The 26,551-nt window shown below is 41.6% G+C and overlaps 1 protein-coding gene across 13 annotated transcripts in view; it reads right to left on the bottom strand.

The window, feature by feature from the left end:
- NPAS3 (neuronal PAS domain protein 3) overlaps positions 1–26,551 on the bottom strand; it is a 625,682-nt gene that overhangs the window by 25,423 nt on the left and 573,708 nt on the right. For all 13 annotated transcript variants that reach the window (XM_028720991.2, XM_028720989.2, XM_028720985.2 and 10 more), the window contains 2 exons: positions 25,405–25,523; positions 301–494 (listed from right to left, as the gene is read on the bottom strand). In XM_028720991.2, the coding sequence (XP_028576824.1) occupies positions 301–494; positions 25,405–25,523 (313 nt within the window). The remainder of the gene's footprint in view (positions 1–300; positions 495–25,404; positions 25,524–26,551) is intronic.

The raw sequence follows: 26,551 nt of genomic DNA on the forward strand, positions 1-26,551 counted from the left end.
GTAAGAAAAGCAACATTTAAATTCCGGCATCCCTCCCTCCGTTAACTCTCTAGGCAACCATCAGTCAATCAATCTCCCACTCAGTTTTCCAAATCTCAAAATGAGGTTCTCCCTTGTCTGATTGAAAGAAGATACTTGGTGGGTTTTGTTTTTTTTTCTACATAGCTGTACAGCTGGCATCATTATCCTCACAGGAAATCAGTACCCTCCTCCAGAATGTGTATTGTGGTAGAAGAACAGGGATGTTTAGATGCGCAACACTGGAAAAACAAAACAAAACCAAAAGCCAAAATGCTGTACCTATTTTCACAGTAAATGATATTGAGGTCCATGTTTACTCGAGTAACAAACATGTGGCAGTCGATTCTGACTTCATTGATCGTAGGAGGGGGCAAAGCATGAGCAACAACTACAAGCCCCATGATTTGGCTAGGGACTGTCCGCCCATGGGACAGCGACACTCTCAGGCGCAACCTTCCTGTTATATGAATCACCTGCAAAACAACAAACAGCAAAAGGAAATCTCAGTAAATGCATGATACAAATGTGAAAGCAATCCTTTTAAAGGACAGCGCTATTATTGTAAAGAGCACTTAACTCTGCCAGAATTGTATTTAGCCACCGCCAGTATTAGTCTTAAGCTTATTAATATTGGCTGTCAACATGTCCTGAATGTCCTCATGCTAGGAAAGAAGAGAAGAAGAAGAACATAATATCTAAATGCTTCACATTTATCAAATCTAATATGCAAGCTGCCTCGGGTTATTGATCTTTTTATCTGTCCGCTTATTTATTTATTTGTTTGCAAGAGAGAGAGAGAGAGAGAGAGAGAGAGAGAGAACAAACCGGAACATGAAGGCAAGTAAGAAAAAGATTGGTGCTTGAAGTGATGATGGAAGAAATGGAACACTGATTTTAAAACATTTGGGGATTAAATTATAAAACATGCATAGCCGCAATTCGGAAAAATTTACGGACCAATAATTAAATAAATTGCCAGCAATATATATCACAGAGATGCTGCTTTGCATTCTTAAATATCTTTGTGCATTTCTGATACAGGATACATGAGACAGCAACAGATCAGTCTGTTGACAACCAACACCTTGCTGGGGCAACCCAGGTACTGTGCAAGAAATAGAAATATCTGGTACATGAATAAGAGTCATTCATTGCCATTTCATTCTCTTTGTTTAATGGAGGGAATTTGTTGTTTGATGCAATTGATTTAGTTTCTGATTTTTTATAAGTCGGCTCCATTGCAAGCATGGCCAATGGCTAGGGGTGATGGGAGCTGTAGTTCAACCACATCTGAAGAGCTGAAGGTTCTCCACACCTGCCTTAGGTGAACAAAAACATGACACAACTGACACGAGCCCTGCCCAATGGCCTTTATTTAAACTGTTGAACTCCCATGCCCTGACTTGCTAGTTCCCACTGGGTTCTGCTCCCTGCCCCAGCCCAGGTGTCAGCATTTTTTAGCCAGAAACCCTTTTTGTCTATGATTTACAACTCTCAAAATCTACACTGTTTTGAAGTGAGAGAGGAAAATAGCCACATCATTTCTAATTCAGCTTCCCCTTGAATGTATGGAAGGACTTAAGCTGTGTCCTGTTTGCATAGGCATAAGAAACTAGCCATTTTACCTTGTTAAATTGTAAGGAATCATCTGTATTTAAAATACCTCTTTCATCCTCAGAGAACACCGTTGCATTTAACTGGAGAGACTGTGTTTCTCTCTCCCTCCCCCCCCCCCGGTCTGAGGAAGAGTTTAATCTTTGTGGTTCATCCAATCAAGGACCTTTATGATGAGATGATAACACGGAAGCTGTCAGTGACAACTACAATAGGGATTTTTCAGAAGATGGACACTTCCTCCACTGATAATTTTTACCAAGGCACAGCAAGAGCCAAGAGAAGTTAGTTACTACTAATCTGTGCAGGTTATTAATGTTGACTAGGAGCTGGAAAGCTCCATTTTCCATTAGCAAGTTCTTAAGCGATCAACTACACAGAGTGTCAAAAATAATTCAAGCAATGAGGACCAGATATAAACTACTATTTTTCTACAATTCTCCATTTTAAAAACTGCCTGAAAATTGTGAGCTATATATGTACTGATGACTATCTGGATGTTGTGGGTTTATGACACCCCGCAACTGAGGTAATTATTGCCTAAATTCATATATAGTGTACCTTCAGAAGACGAAGTTCTGTGTGAATATTTTAAGATATTTCTAGAGGCAAGGATGCAAGAATACCATTTAAAAAACCCATTTTGGTGAGACCTCATTAACTAATGAAGAAATAGCTAAAAGAAATAGGATTTAACTTCACAGGAGGGACATTAATAGTATACTTTGCTCCTTCAAGCTAGGCTTACTTATATGCTTATTTATCATTATCTGTCTTATTTGATCATAATTCAGCTTTCTTGGGGGGAAATACAAATCTGTAAATGCTTGGAAATATACTGCTTTTTAATAGTTAACTAGAAATAACATGATAAATAATCTTGTAGTAAACACAAGATGCAAACTATTGTTATATGAAGAGTTACTATGTGTTTGAAGTTGGCGTTAACACCAAGGGCAAAACACTAAGATATGCCATATTTAAAGCCTACTTATCTTCTGCATATATGCTCGAAACAGTGTTTTGTAACTTATTGCTTAATATCAAACAGATTTGATTTTGAACAAGTGCTTATTTATTCAGTGTCGAAAGCCCTCCTCTAGCAGATTCCACAAGAAAGAAATCTAGTGCGTAATCCAGCATGTCTCAACCCCAAGGGCCTCGGTGGAACTAAATTACACCAATGAGTCCTTTGATTCCGTTGAGTTCTGTTGGAGTCATTGTATCATAGGGCAAAACTGGATGTGACATGGGAGATCCATTACTGCAACTCCCAATATCTTTTTTCTTTTTAGTAAAAGCTGCCACAAATTGTTCTTGTCTTTTCCTACTCTCTCCAGCTAATAGCAGATTGAGGGGGATTTCCAAAGGTAGACATGATTAAGCCCTCCTTACTTAGTGCCCCATCTGGGGGCAATATGTCCCCTCCTCCCTGGCTGCTTTTAACCACAGGGAAGGACGTTAGGAAGGTTGACTGTCAGTCTCCAAAGCATTTCTAGTTTAGCCTTAGCTTCCTCAGAATTGCACCCCAAACCTGATGAAATACACACATTGCCAAGCCAATTCCATTAATTTTCAGAACAAGTGGAAACAGTTTAAAACAGAATCCAGATAATGTAGTGCTTTCTTTGTAGGTTCTGATTTGAGGACCACTCAGATCCACATTCAGCTGGAGCTGCTTACACCTGAGATGGTCTTTGACTCTAATGTCAGTTCATTCATACCAAATAAACTAGATCTTATTCCAGTCCCTTAAATTTGTTTCCATCACAGTTATATCCATATCATCTGTCTTCCACCCTGCCTGGTCTTCTTCAGTGGTGTCTGAATTAGATTTTGCTGCACAGTATCGGATCAGAAACTTCAAAGAGGAATGGCAAACTTGAACTGCATGTTACCTGATTGTCCTAAGACAGAAAGAGGCAATGGAAACATAACCATGCTGCACAGTCTGAAACCAGTTCTGTTGATTCCGCAATACAAGATCCATGGCCTATTTCCCAAATTGGTTCTTCAGTCAGCCAACACTGTGCCTTCCCTGATAGCCAACCAAAGATGGAGTGCTCTGTTTATTGTGCAGTTGCTGGCAAATTTCCCCCAGTAGATAGCCTGCCCTTTTGGAGGGGAAACGGGGGGGGGGGGGCACTACCTTTATGAGAAGGACCATAGCTTGGGGAAAAGCTTTAGGTTCAATGGCAGAGAAGGTCCCAGATTCAATTCCTGGCATCTCCAGTAATTGAGAGACCCCAACCTGAAAACCTGGAGAGTTGCTACCAATCAGTGTAGACAATACTGAGCAAGATGGACCAATGATCTGGCTCAGTATAAGGCAGCTTCCCATGTGCCCATAGCTCAGTGACAGAGTGCATGCTTTCATGCAGAAGGGTCCAAGCTCAATCCCTGGAATCTCCAGTTAAAGGGATGTCAGGAGGTGACAGGAAATAGCTCTGCCTGGATCCCTGGACAGCGGCTGTCTGCCTGAGCTGGCAATACTGGGCTAGATACATAAATGTTCTGATCTGGCAACTTCACCGCTTCAGACGCTGAAGATTGAAAAGCAATGCTGAACATATCCAGGAGGTTTTATTTTACTGATCAGAGTGCTAAATCAAATCTATATATGTATGCATGCAGATGTATGGTAACTATACAGATGACGGAACATCTGCATAATGTCACGCAGAACTAAAATGTGTATTACACATTTTTGTGCTGAAATACTTCATTCTCTAGTTAGAAAGAAATTTCAATTATCTTCACCTGGTGCTAACATATTGAGGAAACTGTAGTTTATTTTATTTTGTCGGATGAGAAACTGAATGAGAAAGGTGTTGAATGTGGATGTAAACACAGTTTATGATGTATGTGGGGATCCTAGCAAGCACAATTTCTTGGACAAATATATATCTTTTCCCCTGCCATATGCTCTGTCTTAATCTGTTGGTGACAAGTAGCTCATACTCCCCAACTTCTCACAGAGGAAAATAGGGACACTTGTGTACTCAGAATGCTCCTATTTGTACACCAAGCATCACTACCCTATGTACACATCCTGGTCCACATTGCTCTTCTCTGCCTGCAGTTCATTTACTTTGAAATAGTCTGTCCTGAGGCCCTAGACTTCCCTTACACATGCAGATACCAGAGCAATAGATAATTTTTCTCAGTGAACATGAATTTAACAGCATGCCCCCTAGATACAATATCCAGAGGCTTCTAAAAGGGCCGAAACTTGAAGAATTCTAATACAAGCACCTATCTAAAAGACTGCTTCCTTCGTATCTTGGCAGACAGGACTTCTTCATGGTTCCAAGTGGAATTACTGTACTTACAAATTAAGTTATTTTATATATTCCCCATTCACCAGGAGTGGGAAACTGGATCCAGCCAGCAGGCCTGATCCTGATTTTCCCCACCATCTGTGGGCCAAGCTGGACAGGCCGGTGAGGCCACCCACAGTGACATCATGGGACCTGATTTTGCCCACATGGGCACAGCTTTCAAAGGACAAATGATCAGCTGATTGCCAGGGTGTGAGGCACTGTGCATGGGGTTTTGCAAACACTAATAATCAGCTTATATGCCTATAGGGTAGTGTTCTTTGATTAGTAGTAGTAGTAGTAGCAGCAGCAGCAGCAGTTATCACACTTAACAGTAGTATTTATCCCACATGTATTACAACCTGTGTCTATAGAGTTCCTGGAACCATGCATGTGGCTATCATATGTCATCTTCACAATAACCCTGTAAGGTAGGCTAGCTTATGAGAGATGCTTAGGCTACATGACTTGCCCAAGCCTAGCTGAATGCCTTTTTCTTTTCTTTTATGGTGAAGAAGGAGGTGCCCATTTCATATTCTGTACAATATTCAATACACCACACAGGATCTTGAATTTATAGTGTGATATTGCAACAGGATTGTTTATCTGTACGGACTATCATTTTTCAACTGAATGAACCTAATCATGGGACAGGCCAGTATATTGAAGATTGGGTTGCAGGTTCAAGCTTTAATTCTCCTTTTATAAGTACCAGCTCTCAATTTACCTTTGAAGAATGGCGTCTACTAGCTATACAATTAATCCATTTTGAAATGTGTGCTTTCTTTCCTATTTCCTATCAATCAAATTTACAACAAACAAAACAAAACAACCTCACTTTCTGAAAATAAACAATGATACAGAATTTGTGTTACAGAAATTGAACACACATAGCAAAACCTGGATTTATGACAACCTAATAGGATAGGTATTGCCATGGAATCATAACTCACACCATTTTGTTTATTATATCACTCACTATATCTGAGACCAGAGTAATAATTCTTCTTCACCATCACAGCAGCAAATCAAATCAGATCTCTTAAAACTCTCCTTTCAGTGTTTGTTGGTAATCTCACATGCCATTTTTTATTTTAAAATACCATAGAACACCTTTTCTATTTGACAATCTGAATAACAAATCTGTTGGCAATAAATTTATTTATTTTTTCAGGTTCCAAAGCAAATGAGCATTTCCAGACCACCAGTTCTTTAAGAAGGGTTAAGAAATATAATAAAATTAAAGTGAACACTGTGCAACCTGAACCTGGAAAAGGCATGAAAAAAATGGTTTTTAGGTGTGTGTTTTTTAAAAATGTAGTTGGCGCAAGAACTCTTATAGCGTAGGCTGCTTGAAGAAAGCTCTTGGCAAGAACATCACAAGACGGAGCAACACTTTAAAATATGCTCAAGCAGCCAAATACAAACTGACACCAGGAACCCAATTGTAGGAACAAATAAGAAAAAAGGTATCTCAATTTAATATAAGCCTACATAACAAAAAGATCAATGTTTACAACTCACGGTTTAGAATACTATGCAGCTGTCTTCAGAGTGAATACAGAGCAGTGGTATAATAAGAAATTAGAATGTTCATTTCAAGAGAATTTCTCAAGAGCTCTTTTGATATGAAATACAACAAATATGATGGTGACTATGGCTGCAGTCCTCTGAACTAGTCTGACTGGAGTATGTAGGATTTCTCTACACTGTGTATCATATTCTTAAAAAACTAGACATTAATGCATTAAATGAGACTGGGCTGAGATCAATTTAGAATAGACCGATTTAAGCTGGAAGAAGGATCTCTTTGATATGACCTCCAGAGCAGACCATTTGCGGAAGGATTCAAGATGAACTGATTTACACTTGGATATCTGTTTGCTGCATTTCTCCGCTTTTCAAGTATGAACTGATATGTCTAATGTCAGGTTATTAAGGTGTCATCTTAGGGATGGTCTGAAACCTGTGCCTGTAAAAAAGATTAAGAACCTTTCTTTGGCATTCTTGTTGTGGCTTAGATGATTCATATTAAGAGCGACTAGCATAGAAGTTATTTTTAAAATGTTACTTTAACTGAATATTAATCAAACAGCCTCAGAGTTTTTCTTTCGCTGAAGCTGTAGCAATACCGGGTACAAACCAGCAGGAAGTTACCCTGCTCAGTCACAGATCACCTGCTTTGTATGCAGAAGATCTCAGCTTCAACCCCTAGAATCCCCAGTTAAAGGGATCAGTTTAAAAGAACAGATGGAAAAGACTCTGGAGAGCCACTGCCTGTAGACCTGGGATGGGAAACCTGTCCCCTTCCTGTTGCTGTTGGACTCCAACTCCTACCTGCCCCGCCCACCATGGCCAATGGTCAAGGATGATGGGAGTTGTAGTCCAACAACATATGGAAGGCCACAAGTTCGCCATCCTTGCAGCAGACAGTACTGGGCTACATGACCTTGGAAACAAGGGGACGGGACGGGACGTGAGCTTATTACAGTAGGAAAGGCAAGCTCCAATAATAATAATAATAATAATAATAATAATAATAATAATAATAATTAATTTATACCCCTCCCATCTGGCTGGGTTTCCCCAGCCACTCTGGGTGGCTTTCAACAAAGATTAAAAATACATTTAAACAGGGCTGCCTTCAGATGTCTTCTAAATGTCAGATAGTTGTTTTTTTTCTTTGGTGGGAGGGCGTTCCACAGGGCGGGTGCCACTACCGAGAAGGCCCTCTGCCTGGTTCCCTGTAACTTCGCTTCTCGCAGTGAAGGAACTGCCAGAAGGCCCTCAGCGTTGGACCTCATTGTTTGGGTTGAATGATGGGGGTGGAGACACTCCTTCAGATATACTGGATGCTTCTGCCGCCTCTGGCCCCTCCTTCCTCACATCATGTCCAGAGTCTGAATTGCTTCCTGCCTCTGGCTCTTCTCTCTCTCTCTCGCCTGTTGCCTCTTCAGCATCTCACTGCCACTCCCCTGGCTCTGAGCCTTCCTCCTCTGGGGCTTCCCTGTCTGGCTGGAATCTCCAACCACTCCTGGCCATCCAGTCAGTCCCTGACATGCTGCTGCATGCATTTCAAGGATCATCTGATCGCTTATACTCCACTTTGATAGCTGATAAACCGCTGATGGGGCACTTCTGGTGGTTCCCCGCGCCCCTGAGGTTCGGCTGGCCTGCAGTAGGGACCAAGCCTTTAGTGTAGCAGGCCCTGGCTTGTGGAACCCCTAGCTGCAGAGATTCTGCAGGAACCATCCTTGCCTTCTTTCAGACACCTTCTGAAAACTGTACTGTTTAGAATGGCATCCACAATATGATTTTCTCTTTTTAACCAGCCAGTATCTACTATTGTTTTATTGGTGCTTTTAATTATGCTTTGTGGATATTTATAGACTGGTTTTTATTATATTTTGTATGTTCTAAGCCGCCTTGACACATTCTATGAAAGTGGAGACCATAAATATTTAAATAAGCTGTGGACAGTTTCTCACCAAATTTCAGCCTAATTTGTAACGTGTGCTATGCAAATTATCTTTCCTTCTTTCTTTCTTTTTGCCCCAAACTGAAAATCCAAGAGAAAGGCCAACTTTCACAACTCTGACCAAACAGATTTCCCCTACAAGCTCCCTGGTATTCAAACAAGTTATACTTTATTTTCCGGAGGGAATGTTTGAAATCCCATTTAAAGAAATAATGCCTTGAGCTTATTTTCCCTAATACCATGTAAAGAAACATGAAAGCCTTTGGCTCTTGAAGTTTGTAGGGTTCTAATGAAGCAATCATCAACTCTGACATTCATGGGCTCACAGCGGCAGCTTTTGCTGCCAGGTTTCCGACAGATCTTTTAAAGTGAAAATAAACTTTACAGAAAGGTCTTGCTTTATCAGTTACAATGCAAACCTTTGTGGAGCTGGCATAATCATCTTCAGGACAGAACAGATTTTTTTAAAAAGGAAAAAACCCCCTAAATGAAATAAGATGGCATGGAAACACTCCAGACCAGGAAAGCTCACAGATGATGGCAGGGGCAGGAGATGGGGAGGCAAAAAGAAAATCAGTAAATCAGAATTTCTGTGTGCTTGCCTATGCAGACTTGCTTCATGGAAAGATAACCAATAATAAGTATTCTTCAGAAGTATCATCTCCATCCCTATCATGGGAGGCAGAAATAAAACCTTTTTTATGGTTTTATTTGATGTACTCCTTCACAGCCCCACCATTACCTTAGGTGATTCTCAGCACAGTGAGCAACAGCTAGATAAAACAAAAATATCTGCTATTAATGCATTTCCGCACACAGGGAAGGGAAATCGAAGTCACATGTGCCACTGTTTTCTGCAAAGAGAGACGTAGATTTCTCACGTTCGTCCCAGTACATTACGAATCTGTCAACCCAACCCAGTGGTTCAACCAGCGCTATGGTTTTCATGCACTGGCAGTGAGTCTCATTGCAGAATTGCTCTGATACTGAAGGAAGGAAGTGTCCTGAACTGTGTCCACCAGAGCTCATTTGTCATTTCCCAGTGGCTGTACAGGAGAACAGCTATATCCACTACCCCAAAACTGCAGGCAGAAACAGGACACATAATTGACATGAACTTAAGGGAATCTGGGAGTAAATGAGAAGGATGAACTTCTCATTGGGGGACTGCCAGAAGGTCAACATAAAAGCCCCCAAGGTAAAACAAATTAAAAAGTGGGACAGATATCTGTAGAATGTTAAGCATGCACCTGAACATTCCTATAGGCAAGTGACTAAAGAACCTTGGGCATGTATTGCAGTGGACCTTTGCTGCATTCAGGCTTAGGGTTCCTCCAGGCTGCCAATATTTTCCAGGAGCGATTCTACTGCATCCCAGGAAATTAGGTTTGCACAACTGAAGTGGATTAAAGTGCTCTGTTGCCTTAGTGCAATGTCCTACTCACTTTTAAAAAGAAAGGGATCTTTTGTGGTTAGGGAAACACTGAAAAGTGAGTAATGATCTACTGATAAACAGGAAGAGGTACAAACACCCTGTAAGCAAATTGGAATGAATGCTCAATAAAAGACCGGATAAAACCTAACCTCCAGGTAAAGTTTGTGACAGCAAATCAGGGGGATTTCATAAATAGGTCATCTGGAGGAGCCCTCAGAAGAAACCTGGGGATGCTGGATACTCTCGGGTTGACAACAATAGAGAACACAGTGCATAGAAAGGCCTTCCACTGAGCACAATGGCAGATGTTGAGCAGTACCATGGTGAGCTAACCCTCCACCGGAAGCGATCTGAGGTTAATGGGGTTTTGTTATAATCATCTGTCTTCAGAAAGAGGAGAGGAGGATATAATCTTGAGCCAGTGGTTCCCAAAAGCTCCAAATCTGGTTGATTTAAAATTTGGTGCCATTTGGGACTAAAGCTGTGGGCTTCTTCCATGCAGGTCAGTTTTCTCTCCTTCCTCTGCAAGGTCCAATCCAGCCTTAACTCAGCTATTCTCCTTCCCCCCCCCTTTCTTCCTATCTTGTCTTCATGTAGCCTCGCCCCCCCCCCCCAATTTCCACTACCTTCCTCAATGCTCTTCCTCCTCCTTTCCCCCTTGCTGAAATGTGCATCTGCCACCAACTCCAACCTGAAAGTTCTCTGTCTTTTCAGGTTGGAAGGATGCAGAAAGTCTTACCATAAGGATGTTGTCGCGGACAGATCCCCTGAATGGGCACAATCTGCTGGGAGATTCTCTTGCACCAGCCTCAGCAAAATGACTGGGAGCTTTTTCTTGTGCAGCTCACATTTCAATAAAGTCTCCATTTCAATAAAGTCTGCATGGGAGGCCATAGCTCAGGGGGTAAGCATATGCTATGCATGCAAAACATCCTAGATTTACCCCTCAGCATCTCCAGTTAGGGCTGAGAAGGACTCCTGCTGGAAACTTGGAGTCACTTCCAATCAGCTGTAATGAGCCAGAGGGACCAAAGGTCTAACTCAGCATAAGGCAGCTTCCTATGATGTTGCAGCTTAGTAACAGAGCACCTGCTTTGCATGCAGAAGGTCTCTGGTTCAATCCCTGGCACCCCCCGGTAGGCCTAGGAAAGATTCCCTGTCTGAAACCCTGGAGAGCTGCTGCCAGTCAGTGCAGACAGTACTGAGCCAGATGGGCCAATGGTTTGTTTCAGTATAAGGCAGCTTCCTCTGCTCCTACCCTACAATGCCCGGGGTTGATCCTGGACTGCTGGTGGTTGGGGTTGCCAGTTGGTGGGGAGAAATTGTTCTCTTTGGTGCCCCAAAGCCTTCCGGCTTGTCCACTGACTTAACTTTATAATTCTGGATGCGCTGGTGCCTGCATCTGGGTATGTGAGCTGGTTGCTGTTAATAAGAGGTAAGAAGGAAGCAATCGGCATATACTGAGAGGCTTTCTCCTTTATTCCTACTTTGATGTTGCGAGAGACAGTCCTCATTTCAGCGGCAAATTAAGGGAAAGGGAATTGGCCGCATCTGTGCCAACCTGTAGCTTCTGTGAGTGTGTTCATGCCACTTGTAACAACAGCAGCAGCAGGAAAGTACCCCCAAGCACCGTCGCCAACAACAGTAAGTGGGTGGCTATTTCCACTTGTTCTTTTCTAAACTGATTAAAGAGCGGTGAATTGATTAAACAACGGGTAGTTAAGCAGAGGGTGCTGGAGGTGGAATAATGGATGAGCGACACACTCTAATGGAAGAAAGTGGTTAAAAGGTGGGTTAATGACTGTTTTCCTCTCCCCAGCAGAACGCTGAGCTGCTGTGCTGAAACTCTCTGCTGTTGGCTTCTGGATTCGCTAGAGCTGCCTTTTTATGAGAGCCCAGCTTGAAGGGGAGTCCATGTTGCCATGGAGTACTAATTTCTGTTTACCAAGCAGTCTCTTATGCACAAAGCAAGAGTCTCTTTTAATACTTTTATTTACAGAGCAGGAGGATAGGAAGGCAGAGCTGTGTGAGGCACCAGGAATAAAGGTTTGTTATCCTTTATTATTTTTAATACTGATATCTCATCCTTGCTTGGAAATCTTCCATGGGATATATAGTAGACGTCAATCCTGCACTGATTCAAGCTCATAGCCATTTAATTTCAAAAACACTATGGCATTGTGTGTTCACAGATCCTTCACTGGGCTTGAAAGCACAGAGAGCTATCTGAAATTTATTAAAGAATTAATTGCAGGTACAAATGCTATTAAGGAATGTCATTAGAAGCGTGCACACTTTGTATACTCCACAGTGCCACAGGAAGATAAAACATTTCAATTTTAAGAAATAATCAGTCCTATGTACTCATTTTGCTGTTTTAGTGCATTTGTTTAAATTCCAATGATAAATGCAGCAACACACCAGCAGCAACAGTTTAACCAAAAAAAAATTAATGAATAGTGTGGAATTTCCTGCACAATATGGAAATTATGCAATACACGAAAGCAAGTGCTTTTTTTATTAAAAAAAAATAGGACTTTCTCATGTGTCCACTAAGCATAAGAAACAATACATCTCATCCTTAAACATTCTTTTGAATCAAGACCACTTAAATGAAAGGAGTTTAAAGGCTTCCTTGTGGGTCTGCATTTTAAGGACACAAGAACGGCCAACTAAGAATGTGTCTAGCCAACATTCTGTCTCTGAGAAACAGCCAGAGAGATGCCCCTGAGAAGCTTGCAAACAAAAGGCATTATGATGGTAAAGGTAAAGGTACCCCTGCCCGTACGGGCCAGTCTTGACAGACTCTAGGGTTGTGCGCCCATCTCACTTGAGGCCGGGGGCCAGCGCTGTCCGGAGACACTTCCGGGTCACGTGGCCAGCGTTACATCGCTGCTCTGGCGAGCCAGAGCCGCACACGGAAACGCCGTTTACCTTCCCGCCAGTAAGCGGTCCCTATTTATCTACTTGCACCCGGAGGTGCTTTCGAACTGCTAGGTTGGCAGGCGCTGGGACCGAACAACGGGAGCGCACCCCGCCGCGGGGATTCGAACCGCCGACCATGTGATCGGCAAGTCCTAGGCACTGAGGTTTTACCCACAGCGCCACCCGCGTCCCCCAATTATGATGGTAGTTATCTCCAATTATTTGTCACCAGGTTCCAGATAGTTTGTAGGTAGTCAGCATGAATATTGGCGTGAAGTGAATATGGAGGTGTGATTTTTAGCTCTCACAGAAAGTAGCTATTTGCTAGACCTAGCCCAACAAAACTGCATAATTCTTGTAAACTAACGGCCAAATTTATCAGCAACAAATTATTTAAGTGAATCCCTGTATGAAACTTTGTTTGTTTGTCCTAAACTTACTTTCCACTCCCATGTCCATCTTTCTCAGTGTCTTATCTTTCTGTTCAATCTCACATTTAAGTATAATTGACATGACTCCAGTCCTAAAACAGATCTTTGGAAAACTCCACGGTTTACTCTCCTCCTTTACGTAAACTGTCAAACTGGCCTCTGCTTCCAATCCATCAGAGTCTGCCATCTCATGCAATGGCTACTGATTTAAATAAACTTTAATGATAAAACTTTTATACATTAAATTCTCCTCCATAAATTGCTTTTTTGATTCCTTAATTGTAAGCTTACATTTGGTACATTTTTTTTGTCCCTTCATTTAAGTAAGACTTTTAAAAGGAAGTCCTCTTGCCATGATAGCTCCCCTTTTCTGTTTAGCCATGCTGATGCTGTTTGTTGTGTCTTTTCCAATCCATTGCAGACATTAAAAACATAAGAAGAGTCCATCAGATCACACACCCAACTAGCCTACCATCCTGTTCTCACAGTGGCCAACCGGATGCCTGTGGGAAACCTGCAAGCAGGAACTAAGCACAACAGCACTCTCCCTGTGCCAGTGTGGTGTAGTGGTTAAGAGCGGTAGTCTCGTAATCTGGGGAACCAGGTTCGCTTCCCCGCTCCTCCACATGCGGCTGCTGGGTGACCTTGGGCCAGTCACACTTCTTTGAAGTCTCTCAGCCCCACTCACCTCACAGAGTGTTTGTTGTGGGGGAGGAAGGGAAAGGAGAATGTTAGCCGCTTTGAGACTCCTTAAAGGGAGTGAAAGGCGGGATATCAAATCCAAACTCTTCTTCTTCTTCTTCTTCTTCTTCTTCTTCTTCTCCCTGCTTGTGATCCTCCAGCAAATGTCATACTTCCTTCTGTGCAAGGGACGTGGGTGGCACTGTGGGTTAAACCACAGAGCCTAGGACTTGCCGTTCAGAAGGTTGGTGGTTCTAATCCCCGTGACGGGGTGAGCTCCCGTTGCTCGGTCCCTGCTCCCGCCAATCTAGCAGTTCAAAAGCACGTCAAATAGGTACCGCTCCGGCGGGAAGGTAAACAGCATTTCCCTGCGCTGCTCTGCTTCATCAGAAGCGGCTTAATCATGCTGGCCACATGACCCACAAGCTGTACGCCGGCTCCCTCGGCCAATAAAGTGAGATGAGCGCCGCAACCCCAGAGTTGGTCACGACTGGACCTAATGGTCAGGGGTCCCTTTACCTTTACTCCTTCTGTCTCTTCAGAATCTCCCACCTGTCAGCGTCACTGGATGATTGCAAATTCTAGTATTTTTTTTGGGGGGGGGGATGCTTTTATCTATCCATTTTCTTCACACTGAGCATAATTTTACACACACCTATCCCCCTTATTTGACTTTGTTCTGAACAAAAAACCCTCAAATGTTGTAACTTTTCCTCACATAGGTGGAGTTCTAACTCCATGGTAATTTTGGCTGATTCTGATGAACTTTTCCCAGTTCCTTTTTGAAGTGTGGTGCCCAAACCTGAAGAAAGTATTCCAAATGTCTGGTTGTACTTTGTATAGTGGCATCATGATTTTGGCAGATTTATTCTCAATCCCTTTCCTAATGATCCCTTAAAACATGGAATTTGCCTTTTTGCAGCTGCTGCATACTGGGCTAACATTTTCATGACTCCACGTTCACTTTCCTAGTCAGTCACTGCCTATTAGAGCCTCTGTTGTAGAAGTTTTAAATAGCTTCCAAACCTGATATTGCTGGACTCCCAACAAGCATTCCCAATGGTCAAGCATGATGGGATCAGGAGGGCACAACCCTGCGTACTTCTGCACCAAAGGAACTCAAATTTCCTAACTGTAACATGCGTCATCATTTAATTCTTAATACCTTTTTCCTTTTGAAATTAAATACAGAAGTAACAGATTTTCTGGGCAGTTTTCCATGCATATATGCTGACTATAAAAGCCATGTGAGTTCCAAGCAGTTTGTACCAAATTGTGAGCAGAGCTGAGGATTAAATCATGAGTAATTTCTCCTTTTTGTTGATTCTATAGGAAGCCTCGACAGCTCATTGTATAATATTATTGTATGAATAATATAGGTAAGCTAAACAGTTCATTTCCCCCCTTAATGCATGCCTTGAGTTGATATGTTCCCCAGCGTCAGCAACTGATTCTTGCATCTCAAGATCTTCAAATCCCACGCTAAGTCGCAATGCCAAGGTTTTGATCTATACTACAGCTCCATTTTCTGATGACTGTAGGAATACATAATCCCTTTGGTGATATTTTTCACTGCATTTTTACAACTTCATGGCTTAGCTGAAATTGAGAACTTGTCTCCATTGTTTGGCGGGGGAAGGAACAAAAATCACACCTCAATTTTGTGGGAAGCAGCTTCTCCCAGAACACTGTAAAATCCTGTGCCCAGCTTAGCTGCCATGTAGGAGTAAAACACCAGAGGGAATGGCATTAACCCTGTTTAGATGAACTATTAGCCTCCTTCAGGGATTACATTCTAAATTAAACATATGAGGGAGACAATGGGGCATTGGGGCATGTTAGCTCTGTCTCTGTTCTGATCACAATCCAACTTCCGTGCTCATGGGGGTTTCCCTTGCATTTCAGAATTCAGGGTTCTAAAACACAGGGGGAGGCTTCATGGGTCCAGGAAGCTCCCTGCTTCATGTCATGGAAGTTGGAAGGTGATCAGAACAGTGACAGGGGGTGGAGCTAGTCCACCTATCTCTGCTGTCTCTCACTTCATGTGTTGACCTTAACCATGAAAGTAACACCTGAAAAGTACATGCTCACTGTACTGTCCAGATAGTCCAGATACATTTCATATATACAGAGAACTGGAAAACTAGCTATGCTCAGGATCCTGAATTAAGCATGCAGGGCCTACTCACACGCACTTCGCATGTGTTGGGACTATGCAGACAGACCAGTGTTGAGGATGAGGCCTGCCAATGTGAATCCCCTTCACTGGGGTTCATAAAATAATACATACCCATCAACTGTCCTGGAAAAAACGGGATGTCCCATCTTTTCCCAGAGGACACTATTTTGGGCGCCATGCTCTCATGCAATTTCGGGCTGAGATCTTGCCCTGAGAATAGCATTTATTTTTGGGTCTGCAATTTCACGTGGTTCCCCAAAACACATATTTTTGTGGTCCATGACTCTGGGCACCCTAAAAGTGCTTTTTCTGAGTCTGTAATTTTGTGCAGGTCATGTGACTCGTGCAGGAGTGCGTACCCAGAGGATGGTGTCCCAGTTTTGGGCAATGTTGTGTCTGAGGGTATGACAGTAGGGCTATGTTATCAGCACACACATAACACTTATTTGCTAGCACAGGGACTGTTAGAAACAGAATGCTGATGTCCTGAATTAGAATGGCTACTAAAATAAAATCATAACAAAACCATATAGGCATAAGTGAGAACTGTGCAAAATTTGCATTCTTGGATCTTCAATAACAAATTATGATAGACTTCTATTATATCTGCAGTTGGAATCAAGGCATTTTTAAAAAACTTGACCAACTTTCCCTTGTTTCCTTAACATTTATTAATGGATTGTTGTGCTTAGGTAATTAACTCCAAAGCTGGCAAATTTAGCACAGAGAGATTAATTTTCTTTAACTAACATGCTACCTAAAATATGTTTTTTTTCAAGAAGAGGTTACCAGTAATTTGTTCTCGAATTAATCACATTATAAGTAAAGTAGAGTGATGATGTTTCAGAACAATTGTCAGTCCACCAACGTTAAGTGTTTTTGCTTTTTTTGTATTTGAGTAGACATTTACTAAATTACTGAAAGGTAAGATCATGCTGGCTACCACCTGGTAACTGGTAATTCATAAAATACAAAATTAGAACATGAGCCAGATTTCAAAAATGGCCCAATCAGGGCTTTCAGCTGTGTGAACAAACCTCAGGTTCACACACACTATCATCCTGTTGTGCACTGTGATTCTTTTTATCTCCCTCCATGTTCTATGTTCTGCCAAACCATTGTTTGTCAGACCGGGAAAAGTATGTACAAACCCCTGGAAACAGAAACCATGGTTTGAGCATGTTTTCCATTCCTAGTTCCCAGACAAATAATGGCTTATGCAAAGCTGCCCGGTGTGCACATAACACCTAACAGGAAGGGAATGAAGGAATCGCAGTGTGTGAGGGGAGGAGGTAGTGGAAAGGAATACATAAGGGTGATTCATATTCTTCACAAAGTGGCAGCCCACAGTGTAATATCTGAACTGAGCCATTGCAATCTATCTTGCTCCTGCTATAAGAAATGGAAATTTGCTTGCTCAAGCAAGCATAAATCAAATGGGGTGGAGTCAGACTTTGCTTCCGCCAGTGGAGATGGGGAAGGTAAACCACCCCTCTACTAGACCAATGAAACTGCTTTGACAATTGCAGGCTACAAATGACGTGTGAAGCCCCCGGTAGCCTGATCCAGTGGGAATATTGACAGAGGCTCTCTGTGATATATGCATGACAAGATATCTCACAGGTACAGTGGAGAGGCAGAGAATGGGAAACTGCTCTCTTTAACTGTGAAAGACATAGGCCCTCTAAGAGGGGGGGGGGGGGAAAGGTAAGGTAAGTTTTGAGAAACTGCTCAAAATGACTGTTAACTAGCACAATACGTAAGTCATTGAATTGCCATGCTGCTGTTGTTTGGTGCAAAGGGAAAGTCTGGTAAGTTCTCTGTGGTGTTAAGGAAAAACAGCACCTGAACACCTATTTCAACAGCTAAATTTAAGAAAAGGCTGGGCTTTGGCACTTTACATTGTTTTGGATACATATTCCTGTTTTGAAGGGCAATGGCTACATGATCTGGTAAAAGAAACTGTGGTTAAATTAACTCTACAGCCTGTACTGATGCAGCCAAAAGTTTATTGGCATGTTTTCCCCCTTTGGCTCTATCCGTAGGGTTCATTACTTACAGCTCCTGCAGAATCAATCTGAACTGGCCAAAATCAGTGATGGGTTTTATAGCACAATAAATGCCTCACCATACAAGCACAGGTTATACCTGGAAGAGCCTGGCAACTGTCTTTTCAGAAATCCCTGTCTCATGATAGTGTGCACAGTTTCTGCCAATTTAACAGAATCATCAACATTCATATTTTTAGAGGTGTCATCCAGGCAGCTACACCGTGTGTGTTTTCCTGGAGATGAGTACTGGTGCAGAAAACCAGTATTATTGATAAAATCTTGGCATATCTGAACAAAAAAAGGAGATATTAAATGTATCTTCTCCTTTCTCCATGACAGCTTCTCATGCAACAAAAACACATTGTTTCGTACATAGTCCTTGTTAAAGAAACCTTTTAGCACTTCTTGAGCAATGAATTAATTAGTTTTCCAGCACTAATGAAATGAGAGAAATAGCTTTCCAGCTGATAATGCAATGAATGGAAAAGCTGAATAACTCTCACGGATGGTACACACAAGGCATCAGTTGCTCTGTGCTTCTAAAATTCCTAACTTAAGTGACTTACATTGCTGCTGAGTCTGTTTTGCTTTGTCCTTGTCCATGTAATGGACACCACATGTTCTATTCTGCTTTCCAAAACAAGATATTTGTAAGTTTAACTTGATAAAGTGTAAAAGGAAAGGAAAAACGCCCTGAAGAAAAGACAGATGGCAGGCTTTCTTCCCCAAAACACAATTTCATAATCTGCATGCAACTGCTAATAGGTAAACACTAAAAACATTTCTTTTTTTGACAGAGAATTGCTGATAAATTGTCAACATAAACTTCGTCTCTGGTTACTCCTATGATCTAAAGCTCTTCTGTGAGCTTTGTCCCATCAAAGTCGGCTTCTTACAGCTGTATCAAAATTTATGAATGCATATGACTATAAAGTGACTGAAGGCAACCCATAATGCATGTTTGTTTATTGTGTATCAGCTCTTTTGTTCAGTACAGGCTGGGGGGGGGGGGGGAGTTGTCCAGCGCTCTCTCTCTCTCTCCCCCCCCCCCTTTAACCTTTACAATTGATGATGAAAAACTACACTGGCAACACTATTTTCATAGGAACTTAAAGCAAAGGCCTAGTTGCAAAAAACTGACATGGGTAAGACTACACTGTGCTAATCTATAAGATATCTATAGACATTATAGGAGCAGCCTAACTCATAGGGTGTAATCTGCCATATCAAATGGAGGTTAATTATGAAAATAAACTAAAAGGCATAACCTTCATTTATAGAATCACATCTTTTTTGCCTCTGCCATATTAAGATACCATTTTGCTTATGTAAGAATTCTTTTGTTTTTTAAAAAAATCCAAATTATCTGCACATAGACTGAAATTTATTTATCCTGAAAACTCAGTGAACGAATCTCAACTTTAAATGTTGAATTACAACCAGGTACATCTTATTTTGATTCCAACATTACTGTCGGAAATCCTGGTGTTAAGATTTTCTATTTTATTTCTCAGAGTAGTGTGTATTTGGCAGAAAATATTGAAAGTTGTGTTGTCACACCTTCCAGTCATATGGAGCTTAAATTTCTGATCATTCGGATTAATTAGTTGCATTCAGGCAGAAGGGATACATTTTTATTTCATATCTCGCCTTTCTCCTTTCTAACTGAATTATATAAGCACTTTACAAATATTAAACGGTGGTGGTACCATATAACTATGTGGCCAACGCCACATTTTGAGGGGGAAATTAAAATAAAATAAAACTGCAACTCGATAAACAATTAAACTGAAAGAAAACTGGATAAGGGGAAATGAAAGGATGGATTTCTGAAGAAGAAGAAGAAGAAGAAGAAGAAGAAGAAGAAGAAGAAGAAGAAGAAGAGTAGTAGTAGTAGTAGTTTGGATTTGATATCCCACCTTTCACTCACTTTAAGGAGTCTCAAAGCGGCTAACATTCTCCTTTCCCTTCCTCCCCCACAACAAACACTCTGTGAGGTGAGTGGGGCTGAGAGACTTCAGAGAAGTGTGACTGGCCCAAGGTCACCCAGCAGCTGCATGTGGAGGAGCGGAGACGCGAACCCAGTTCCCCAGATTACGAGACTACCGCTCTTAACCACTACACCACACTGGCTCTCAGTGCACACCTAATCTACAAAGTTAGCTGTCTGCAAATGCAGGCCTGGTGTTGCCACATGGTTTTTCAGGCAGCTGCTGAGCCCTGACACCCCAACACGACTTACTGCTAATGTCTTCACTGGTCCATCCTTTAAAATAATTTCCCTGAGCTTGATGCCCACCATTAAAACTACTCCAAATTTTTCTCTTGTGTAGTGGCCTTCTGGAGTACTGTGGAAAAACTCGATATGGTGGCTGCTTAATGTTTATTAGAGAAGTGGTATTGCTGCCCAGTAAACCCAGTGGGTTCACATGCATTAGAGGGGGCTTGCTAGATGGTATTCCTCTGAGTGACCCCTCCATCCTGGAACCAGCCATGACAAGATGCTTTTTAAAAGAGTAGACCAATCAGATAAGCATAGCAGCCCACGGGATAGTTGAGGAAGGTAAAAAAGGAAATCTCATTATTACTAGGATAGCTCTCACTATCAGTTACCGAGGTCAAACACAGGGAAGGGCCGACATGATTCATTTTTGAGTCATGATTCCACATAAGAGAGCTGTGTGGCCAGTGTCTGAGCAGAGGGCTCAGATACCTAGATAGTTCAGAGGAGTGTATGGGTCAAAACATCTGTGGTTATAGGATTACCTATATCTCTAGATGACTCACTAGATATGGGCTGATATACTATTTAGTGATGTCAAAGTCACAAATATTGTTGGTCTTTTTTGTTCTTGTTAGTAGCTTACATGGTTGATATGAACATCAGAAGATGCCATCATCATCATCATTATTATTATTCAAATTTATTAGTCCATGCCCTCAGTACTGCCTACATTGATTAGCTGTGGCTCTGCAGGGTTTCAGACAAGGGCTCTCCTAATCCTACCTGAAGACACTGGGGCCCAATCCCAGGACATTTACATGATGCTCTGCTACTGAGCTGCAGCTCTTTCCCATTGTTAACATTCTTAGAATCATAGGATTGTAGAGATGCAAGGGACCACAAGGGTCATCTAGTCCAACCCCCTGCAATACAGGAATCCTTTGCCCAACATGGGGCTTGAACCCACGACTCTGAGATGAAGAGTCTCATGCTCTACTGACTGAGCTAGTTAGGAAAGAAAGAAAGAAAGAAAGAAAGAAAGAAAGAAAGAAAGAAAGAAAGAAAGAAAGAAAGACAGCATATGGTCTTAAAATGAGCTGCTGTTTGTTGTATAGTCTTGAGTATGTTCTGCATGAAGGCAGAACATACTCAAGGTGTTTTTCAAGAGGGTGGTATAAGAATACTTTAGTCAAACAAACAAAAAATTCATCTTGCCCCACTCTTCAGCTGACATCACCTCCCCATGAAAATGCCACCCCCCGCCCTTTATTCTGCTCCAGTAATACAAGACTTATGTCCTTAGCGCAACTTTTAAGAGCGCTTTATTAAATCACTGAGTCACTTATAATCATCCCCACAAACAACCATGATACAACACCTAGTTTTAGGATGTCAGGAAATTAGCACTGCACAAAATTAAATTTGGTGCATAAGGACTTGTTTGTGGAAACCATTTCTGTAGCTTTCAACATTTTTCAATTTTGCGAGCTAACGTATTTCAAAATTATTTCTGTACATGGGAGTTGATTTATAGGAAAGAAATTAATCAAATTTTCAGTCTCCATTACTGAAATTTTGGCTGTCTGCCTGTGATTGAACATTTGCATTTCTAGTTTTCACTGAGCTTATCAAATCAACAGTCCCCCCCCCACTCTCTTTTAAAGATAATGTGCTATGATTAGTACTAACTGTTAAAAAGACAAAAGACAAGTTTAATTATTAAGATTTCTGTGCTTTTTCCACAGGTGCTTTGGACATTTGTCTGACAGATTCCTTTAAAAAGGAATTCTTCAAATTTTTACCGAGAGAAAACCAATCTGTTTGCAAAAGCAGTCTGTGACATTGACTTATATATTCTTTTAAGACTTTAGTGAAGTGTATATTTAGATCTTCTGTGCTACGGATAAATTGTTGAAATAAAATGTCCCTGGTGTCCTCTCACATAGGCTGCCTTCATGGTGGCTAAACATCCCAAGGCATTTCCTTATCCCACCAGAGGCTCAGCTGAAGGCCAGAATGATCTCTGCATCGCAGCAAATATTTTCTCTTTCAAGAACACACATTCACAGATGCCCGAGGTTATGTGTAACTTGCTGCTGAGAACATGATAGCCAATGTACTTGTTTACTCAGTTACTATGATGGGTCAGCACTAAAGTAATTTCTTCTGTCAATTCAGAGAGAGTTTTCGGCATGGACTGAAATCCTGGATTCAATATTTAGTGCATGCTGATGGTTCAGCATTCTTTCAAGTCTTGAAAGTGCATTCAAAATACGTGCCCCGCAAGCTGCCCAGGTTTCTCCTGAGGCTCATATGTCCCCAGGAGTCCACACCTGGGCTCTAACGGGAGGAAGTCTTCCTCCCTGCTGTGCTCACTGTTCAGGTCTGTCTCATGGCCAGAAACTCAGTGAAGCATACCAGCCAATTATGGGCTGCTCCCCACCCAATTGGAAGTTGTTCTCTTGGAAGTCTCCACACCATTCACCCTAGGTAGCTGGAGAAACCTCCTTTTTGTTCTGGGGCTTCCTCCTATGAAAAAATTACCTCCCTCAAGTTCAATGAACAACTACAGGACTAGAGGAATGTCATGTCTTATCCTTAATTTGTGTGTAAAGGCTAAACAGTAGTGACTAAAACAGTACAGCAAGCATTTACACCACGGAGAAAAGGGCGATGGCCTTCTATCCCATGGACTCCAACTCCCATCATTTCCAGCCAGCATGGCCAATGATCAGGGATGATGGGAACTGTGGTCCAGTGTGAACTGGAGGACCAAAGGTTCCCCATCCATGTTTTCAATGGATGGCAATTTGCCTAAGAAGAAAGGGGACTGTTTAGCATGTTGTGTGACTATGAACAGGTGACAATATGGAAATTGCATTTTCAATTTGGAATTCTTTTTAAAAATATATATACAAAAGGTTTGTTGTCAGATAGCTTCTTAAACCTTCAAAAGCAATGTTTACATTCAAATCAGGTGTTCTGGAGTGGAAACTCAGTTCCACCTGCCAGTATCTAACTGAAGAGATGCTTCATCTTTTCAGAGGACATTGTCTAAAAGTAAGAAAGAAAGGTCTTCATTTGCACAGTGTACACCTTTCCTCGTTTTCTCAACCATTTCCTGCTTATTGACATGTCTTTAGCATGCCAGCTGATGTGTGTGCTCACATACAATATGCAAGCCTGTTTGGTACAAAAACCCCTCTGCTCATGCTCTGTGTGAGTCAGGGAAGAATAGAAGTTAAGACTGTTGGACTAGGATCTGGAAATCCAGGGTTCAATCCCTTTGAAGTCACGAAGCTCACTGGGTGATCTTGGGCTAGTCTCTCTCTTCTCAGCCTAGCCTACCTCAAAGGGTTCTTGTGAGGATAAAAACTGGGAGAAGGAGAACCATGAACATCACCTTGAGCTCGTTGGAAGAAATGTGGGATATAAATGTGACAGTGAACCAAAAAGAAATGCTATTCACTTTAGAAAGAACAGTACCAGAATGTGTTCTATATGCTGCTATCCCTGGGTAAGATAAGATTAAGGTTCTCATTTTAAAAAGGTGTAAGAAAAATAGAGAAGGGATTATTGTACTTAAATATTCCTGAAGCTTCTGCCCAGAGCTTCGGTTTTACCTGGGCACTTGTCTGAAGTGAAAGTAGTCAGTTTTGCTATTATTTTCAATTCCTGGACCTTCCTTTCCAAGATTGCACTTTGTCACTGTTGCTGCATTCTGTGGTCCCCCCACTACCCAAAAGATCAATAACCATTTAATACTGCCATTTTACCCCATGAGCCAGTGTTTTGTGTGTCTTGCTGTCCTGACGGACTGCAAGAAAACAAAACAACAACGGACAACACAAAGCAAAGCAAAGCAAAGCAAAAGGATGTGTGAACTTCACACTTGGATTTAAATATGTATTGTATGGCCCCTGCAGGAAGATTGGACAAGGCTCCTCTCTCTTGCAGGACAATAGAAAATAGGACCGCAGCACAGACTGTAAACAAATGTTAAGAGCTCAAACTGAAAATTGTGGTTATACTAAAGAGCTACTTTATTCTTAACCCCAAGGGAAACAAGGAGAGGCAACCCTCGGGTATGTTTGATTATGGATGGACAGTGATAAATGCTGGGTGGGGTGGGGTGGGTGGTGATAACTAAAGCCGTTTCCTGATGCCCTTAAGTCACATCTACTCATATAGGTCTTTTTAAGGCTCATATGTAAATTCAGGAAAATTTGAATAATTCTAATGGCAGGCTGGAAACAGCGGACACCTTAGAATAATGACTATGATATTTCATGTAAGATCCAGTGAACAGGATGTGATTTTTAAAAAAAGACAATAAACCTTTAAATCACACAGGTAAACCCTATGCATGCTTCCTCAGAAGCAAGTCATTTGCATTCAGTGGGTCATTTCCAGGTATTCTTAAATATTTACTTCTTCGTGGGCTACTAAGACTGCAATCCTACACACTGTTATTTGAGAATGCCCCATTGAACTTAATGGGAATTACTTCTGAATAGGTATGTCTAGGACTGTGTTGTAAGTCAAGGTCTTTCCAGGTAGTCAGTGAGGCTGAAGAATGCTACAGTGTTTTGGTTTTGTTTTTAATCCCGTATGATATGTGATGGAAGGACTTTGTACACACCTCCTATGGTTATTTTTGACTTTTTCAAACTAGTGGGTCAGATCACCATTTACTCAGTCACTGGATTTAAGACAGCCATAACCTCCAGGTATATTTAATTATATTATATTATATTAATTATATGCATCCTCCAAAAGAGGGGGGCGGGGAGAGAGATAACAGCCATTTAGAAACATAAATAGCAATGGGAAATAAATAAAATATCCATGTACTTTTTCCTACGGAAATGTTCTTAACTTTAAAAGTCTTGTTCAATCTTTGGCAAACTTTCCAAGCTCAGACTTTGGCAGATATCCAGATATAAGAAGTATGCTTAAGTATGCTAGCTCTTCAGCCACCACATTTCTCTCTCAGAGTAAAGGAAACTTCTAACTACTCCTAAGGAGGCAAGACCAATGTTTACCTTATATCCTGAAGATTTTATGTGCACACCTCGCTTGGTCAGGGTAGATTTCATCCGGATGAAAAAAGAACGCTCTAGATTGTTGTCCGTTGTAAGTAGGCTGGGGCTTGTGGCTTCCACTAGAGTAGAAACAACAACAACAAAATAAAACAATTCATAGATAATTTCGTTTTCACAATATCCTTTTGAATTACTTCATGTGAAGTGGGAGATCCTGATGATAGATCTCCCACTATATATATATTTTTAATGGCAGCTGTGGATCCGTCCCCCGTCCCGAATTAGATCAGGACCACCATTCTAGTGAGAGGGTAATCCTTTCTTCCTGTAATGTTTTCCCACTGACAATGCTTTGTGCCACTGGGCAAAAAAAGGCCTGCTGTTGTCACTGGAGAAGATGGAGGAGGAAAGGAAGTTGGATGTCTCATATGGATAACTACTCGATATCGCTCATTCCTTTCATTGTACCTACTCCATAGTATGGCTGGAAGGGTGAACATAATATATGTTCACCAGCACCACCTCCTGCATCAGACGATGGATCACATGGAAGCTGCTGATTTCCTCACTGTTGAGAAAATGCAAATCTGCTCCTACTTTTAACGTTTATCCCAAGGATCAGCATGAACAGTGTTGTGGTGATGGTGGTGATTGTGGTAGGGGGAAAGAACAAGAGACTATCTTGGACTGATTGCTTAGGAACTCTTTCTTTGACTATAACTAGTAGGGAAAGAGAGGGAGCCAGGTGGGTGTTGTGGGTGTGTGTTTTTTAAAGGAAGAGTAAAAGGAGAGGATCGCCTCAAATTGGTGGCAGATAGAAGCAATTTATTGTCTGCCTAGTAAGTTATACTGGTCCTATGTGGCCTTCTCCAGTGCTCTCAAGTAAGACTCCTAGAAAAAATGCACTGGACAATCTTCAGATAATAAACTGCAACTCTCACTCCAGCACAAACTTGAGGTCTGCTTCTCTCTTTGCTCTTTCATTAGCTGGAAATGGTTTGGAAGCTGGGGAGAGATAATGGCAACACTCATTTGTCCCCCGAAAATAAGAACATAGCCTGCTCACCAGAAAGCTTATATCATTTTAATATCAAATGTAAATATACACTTTTGTTGCCTAAAATAATCAAATGTGGGGCAAGCCTTC

The sequence above is a fragment of the Podarcis muralis genome, chromosome 1, assembly GCF_964188315.1.
Source record: "Podarcis muralis chromosome 1, rPodMur119.hap1.1, whole genome shotgun sequence".
NCBI lineage: Eukaryota > Metazoa > Chordata > Lepidosauria > Squamata > Lacertidae > Podarcis > Podarcis muralis.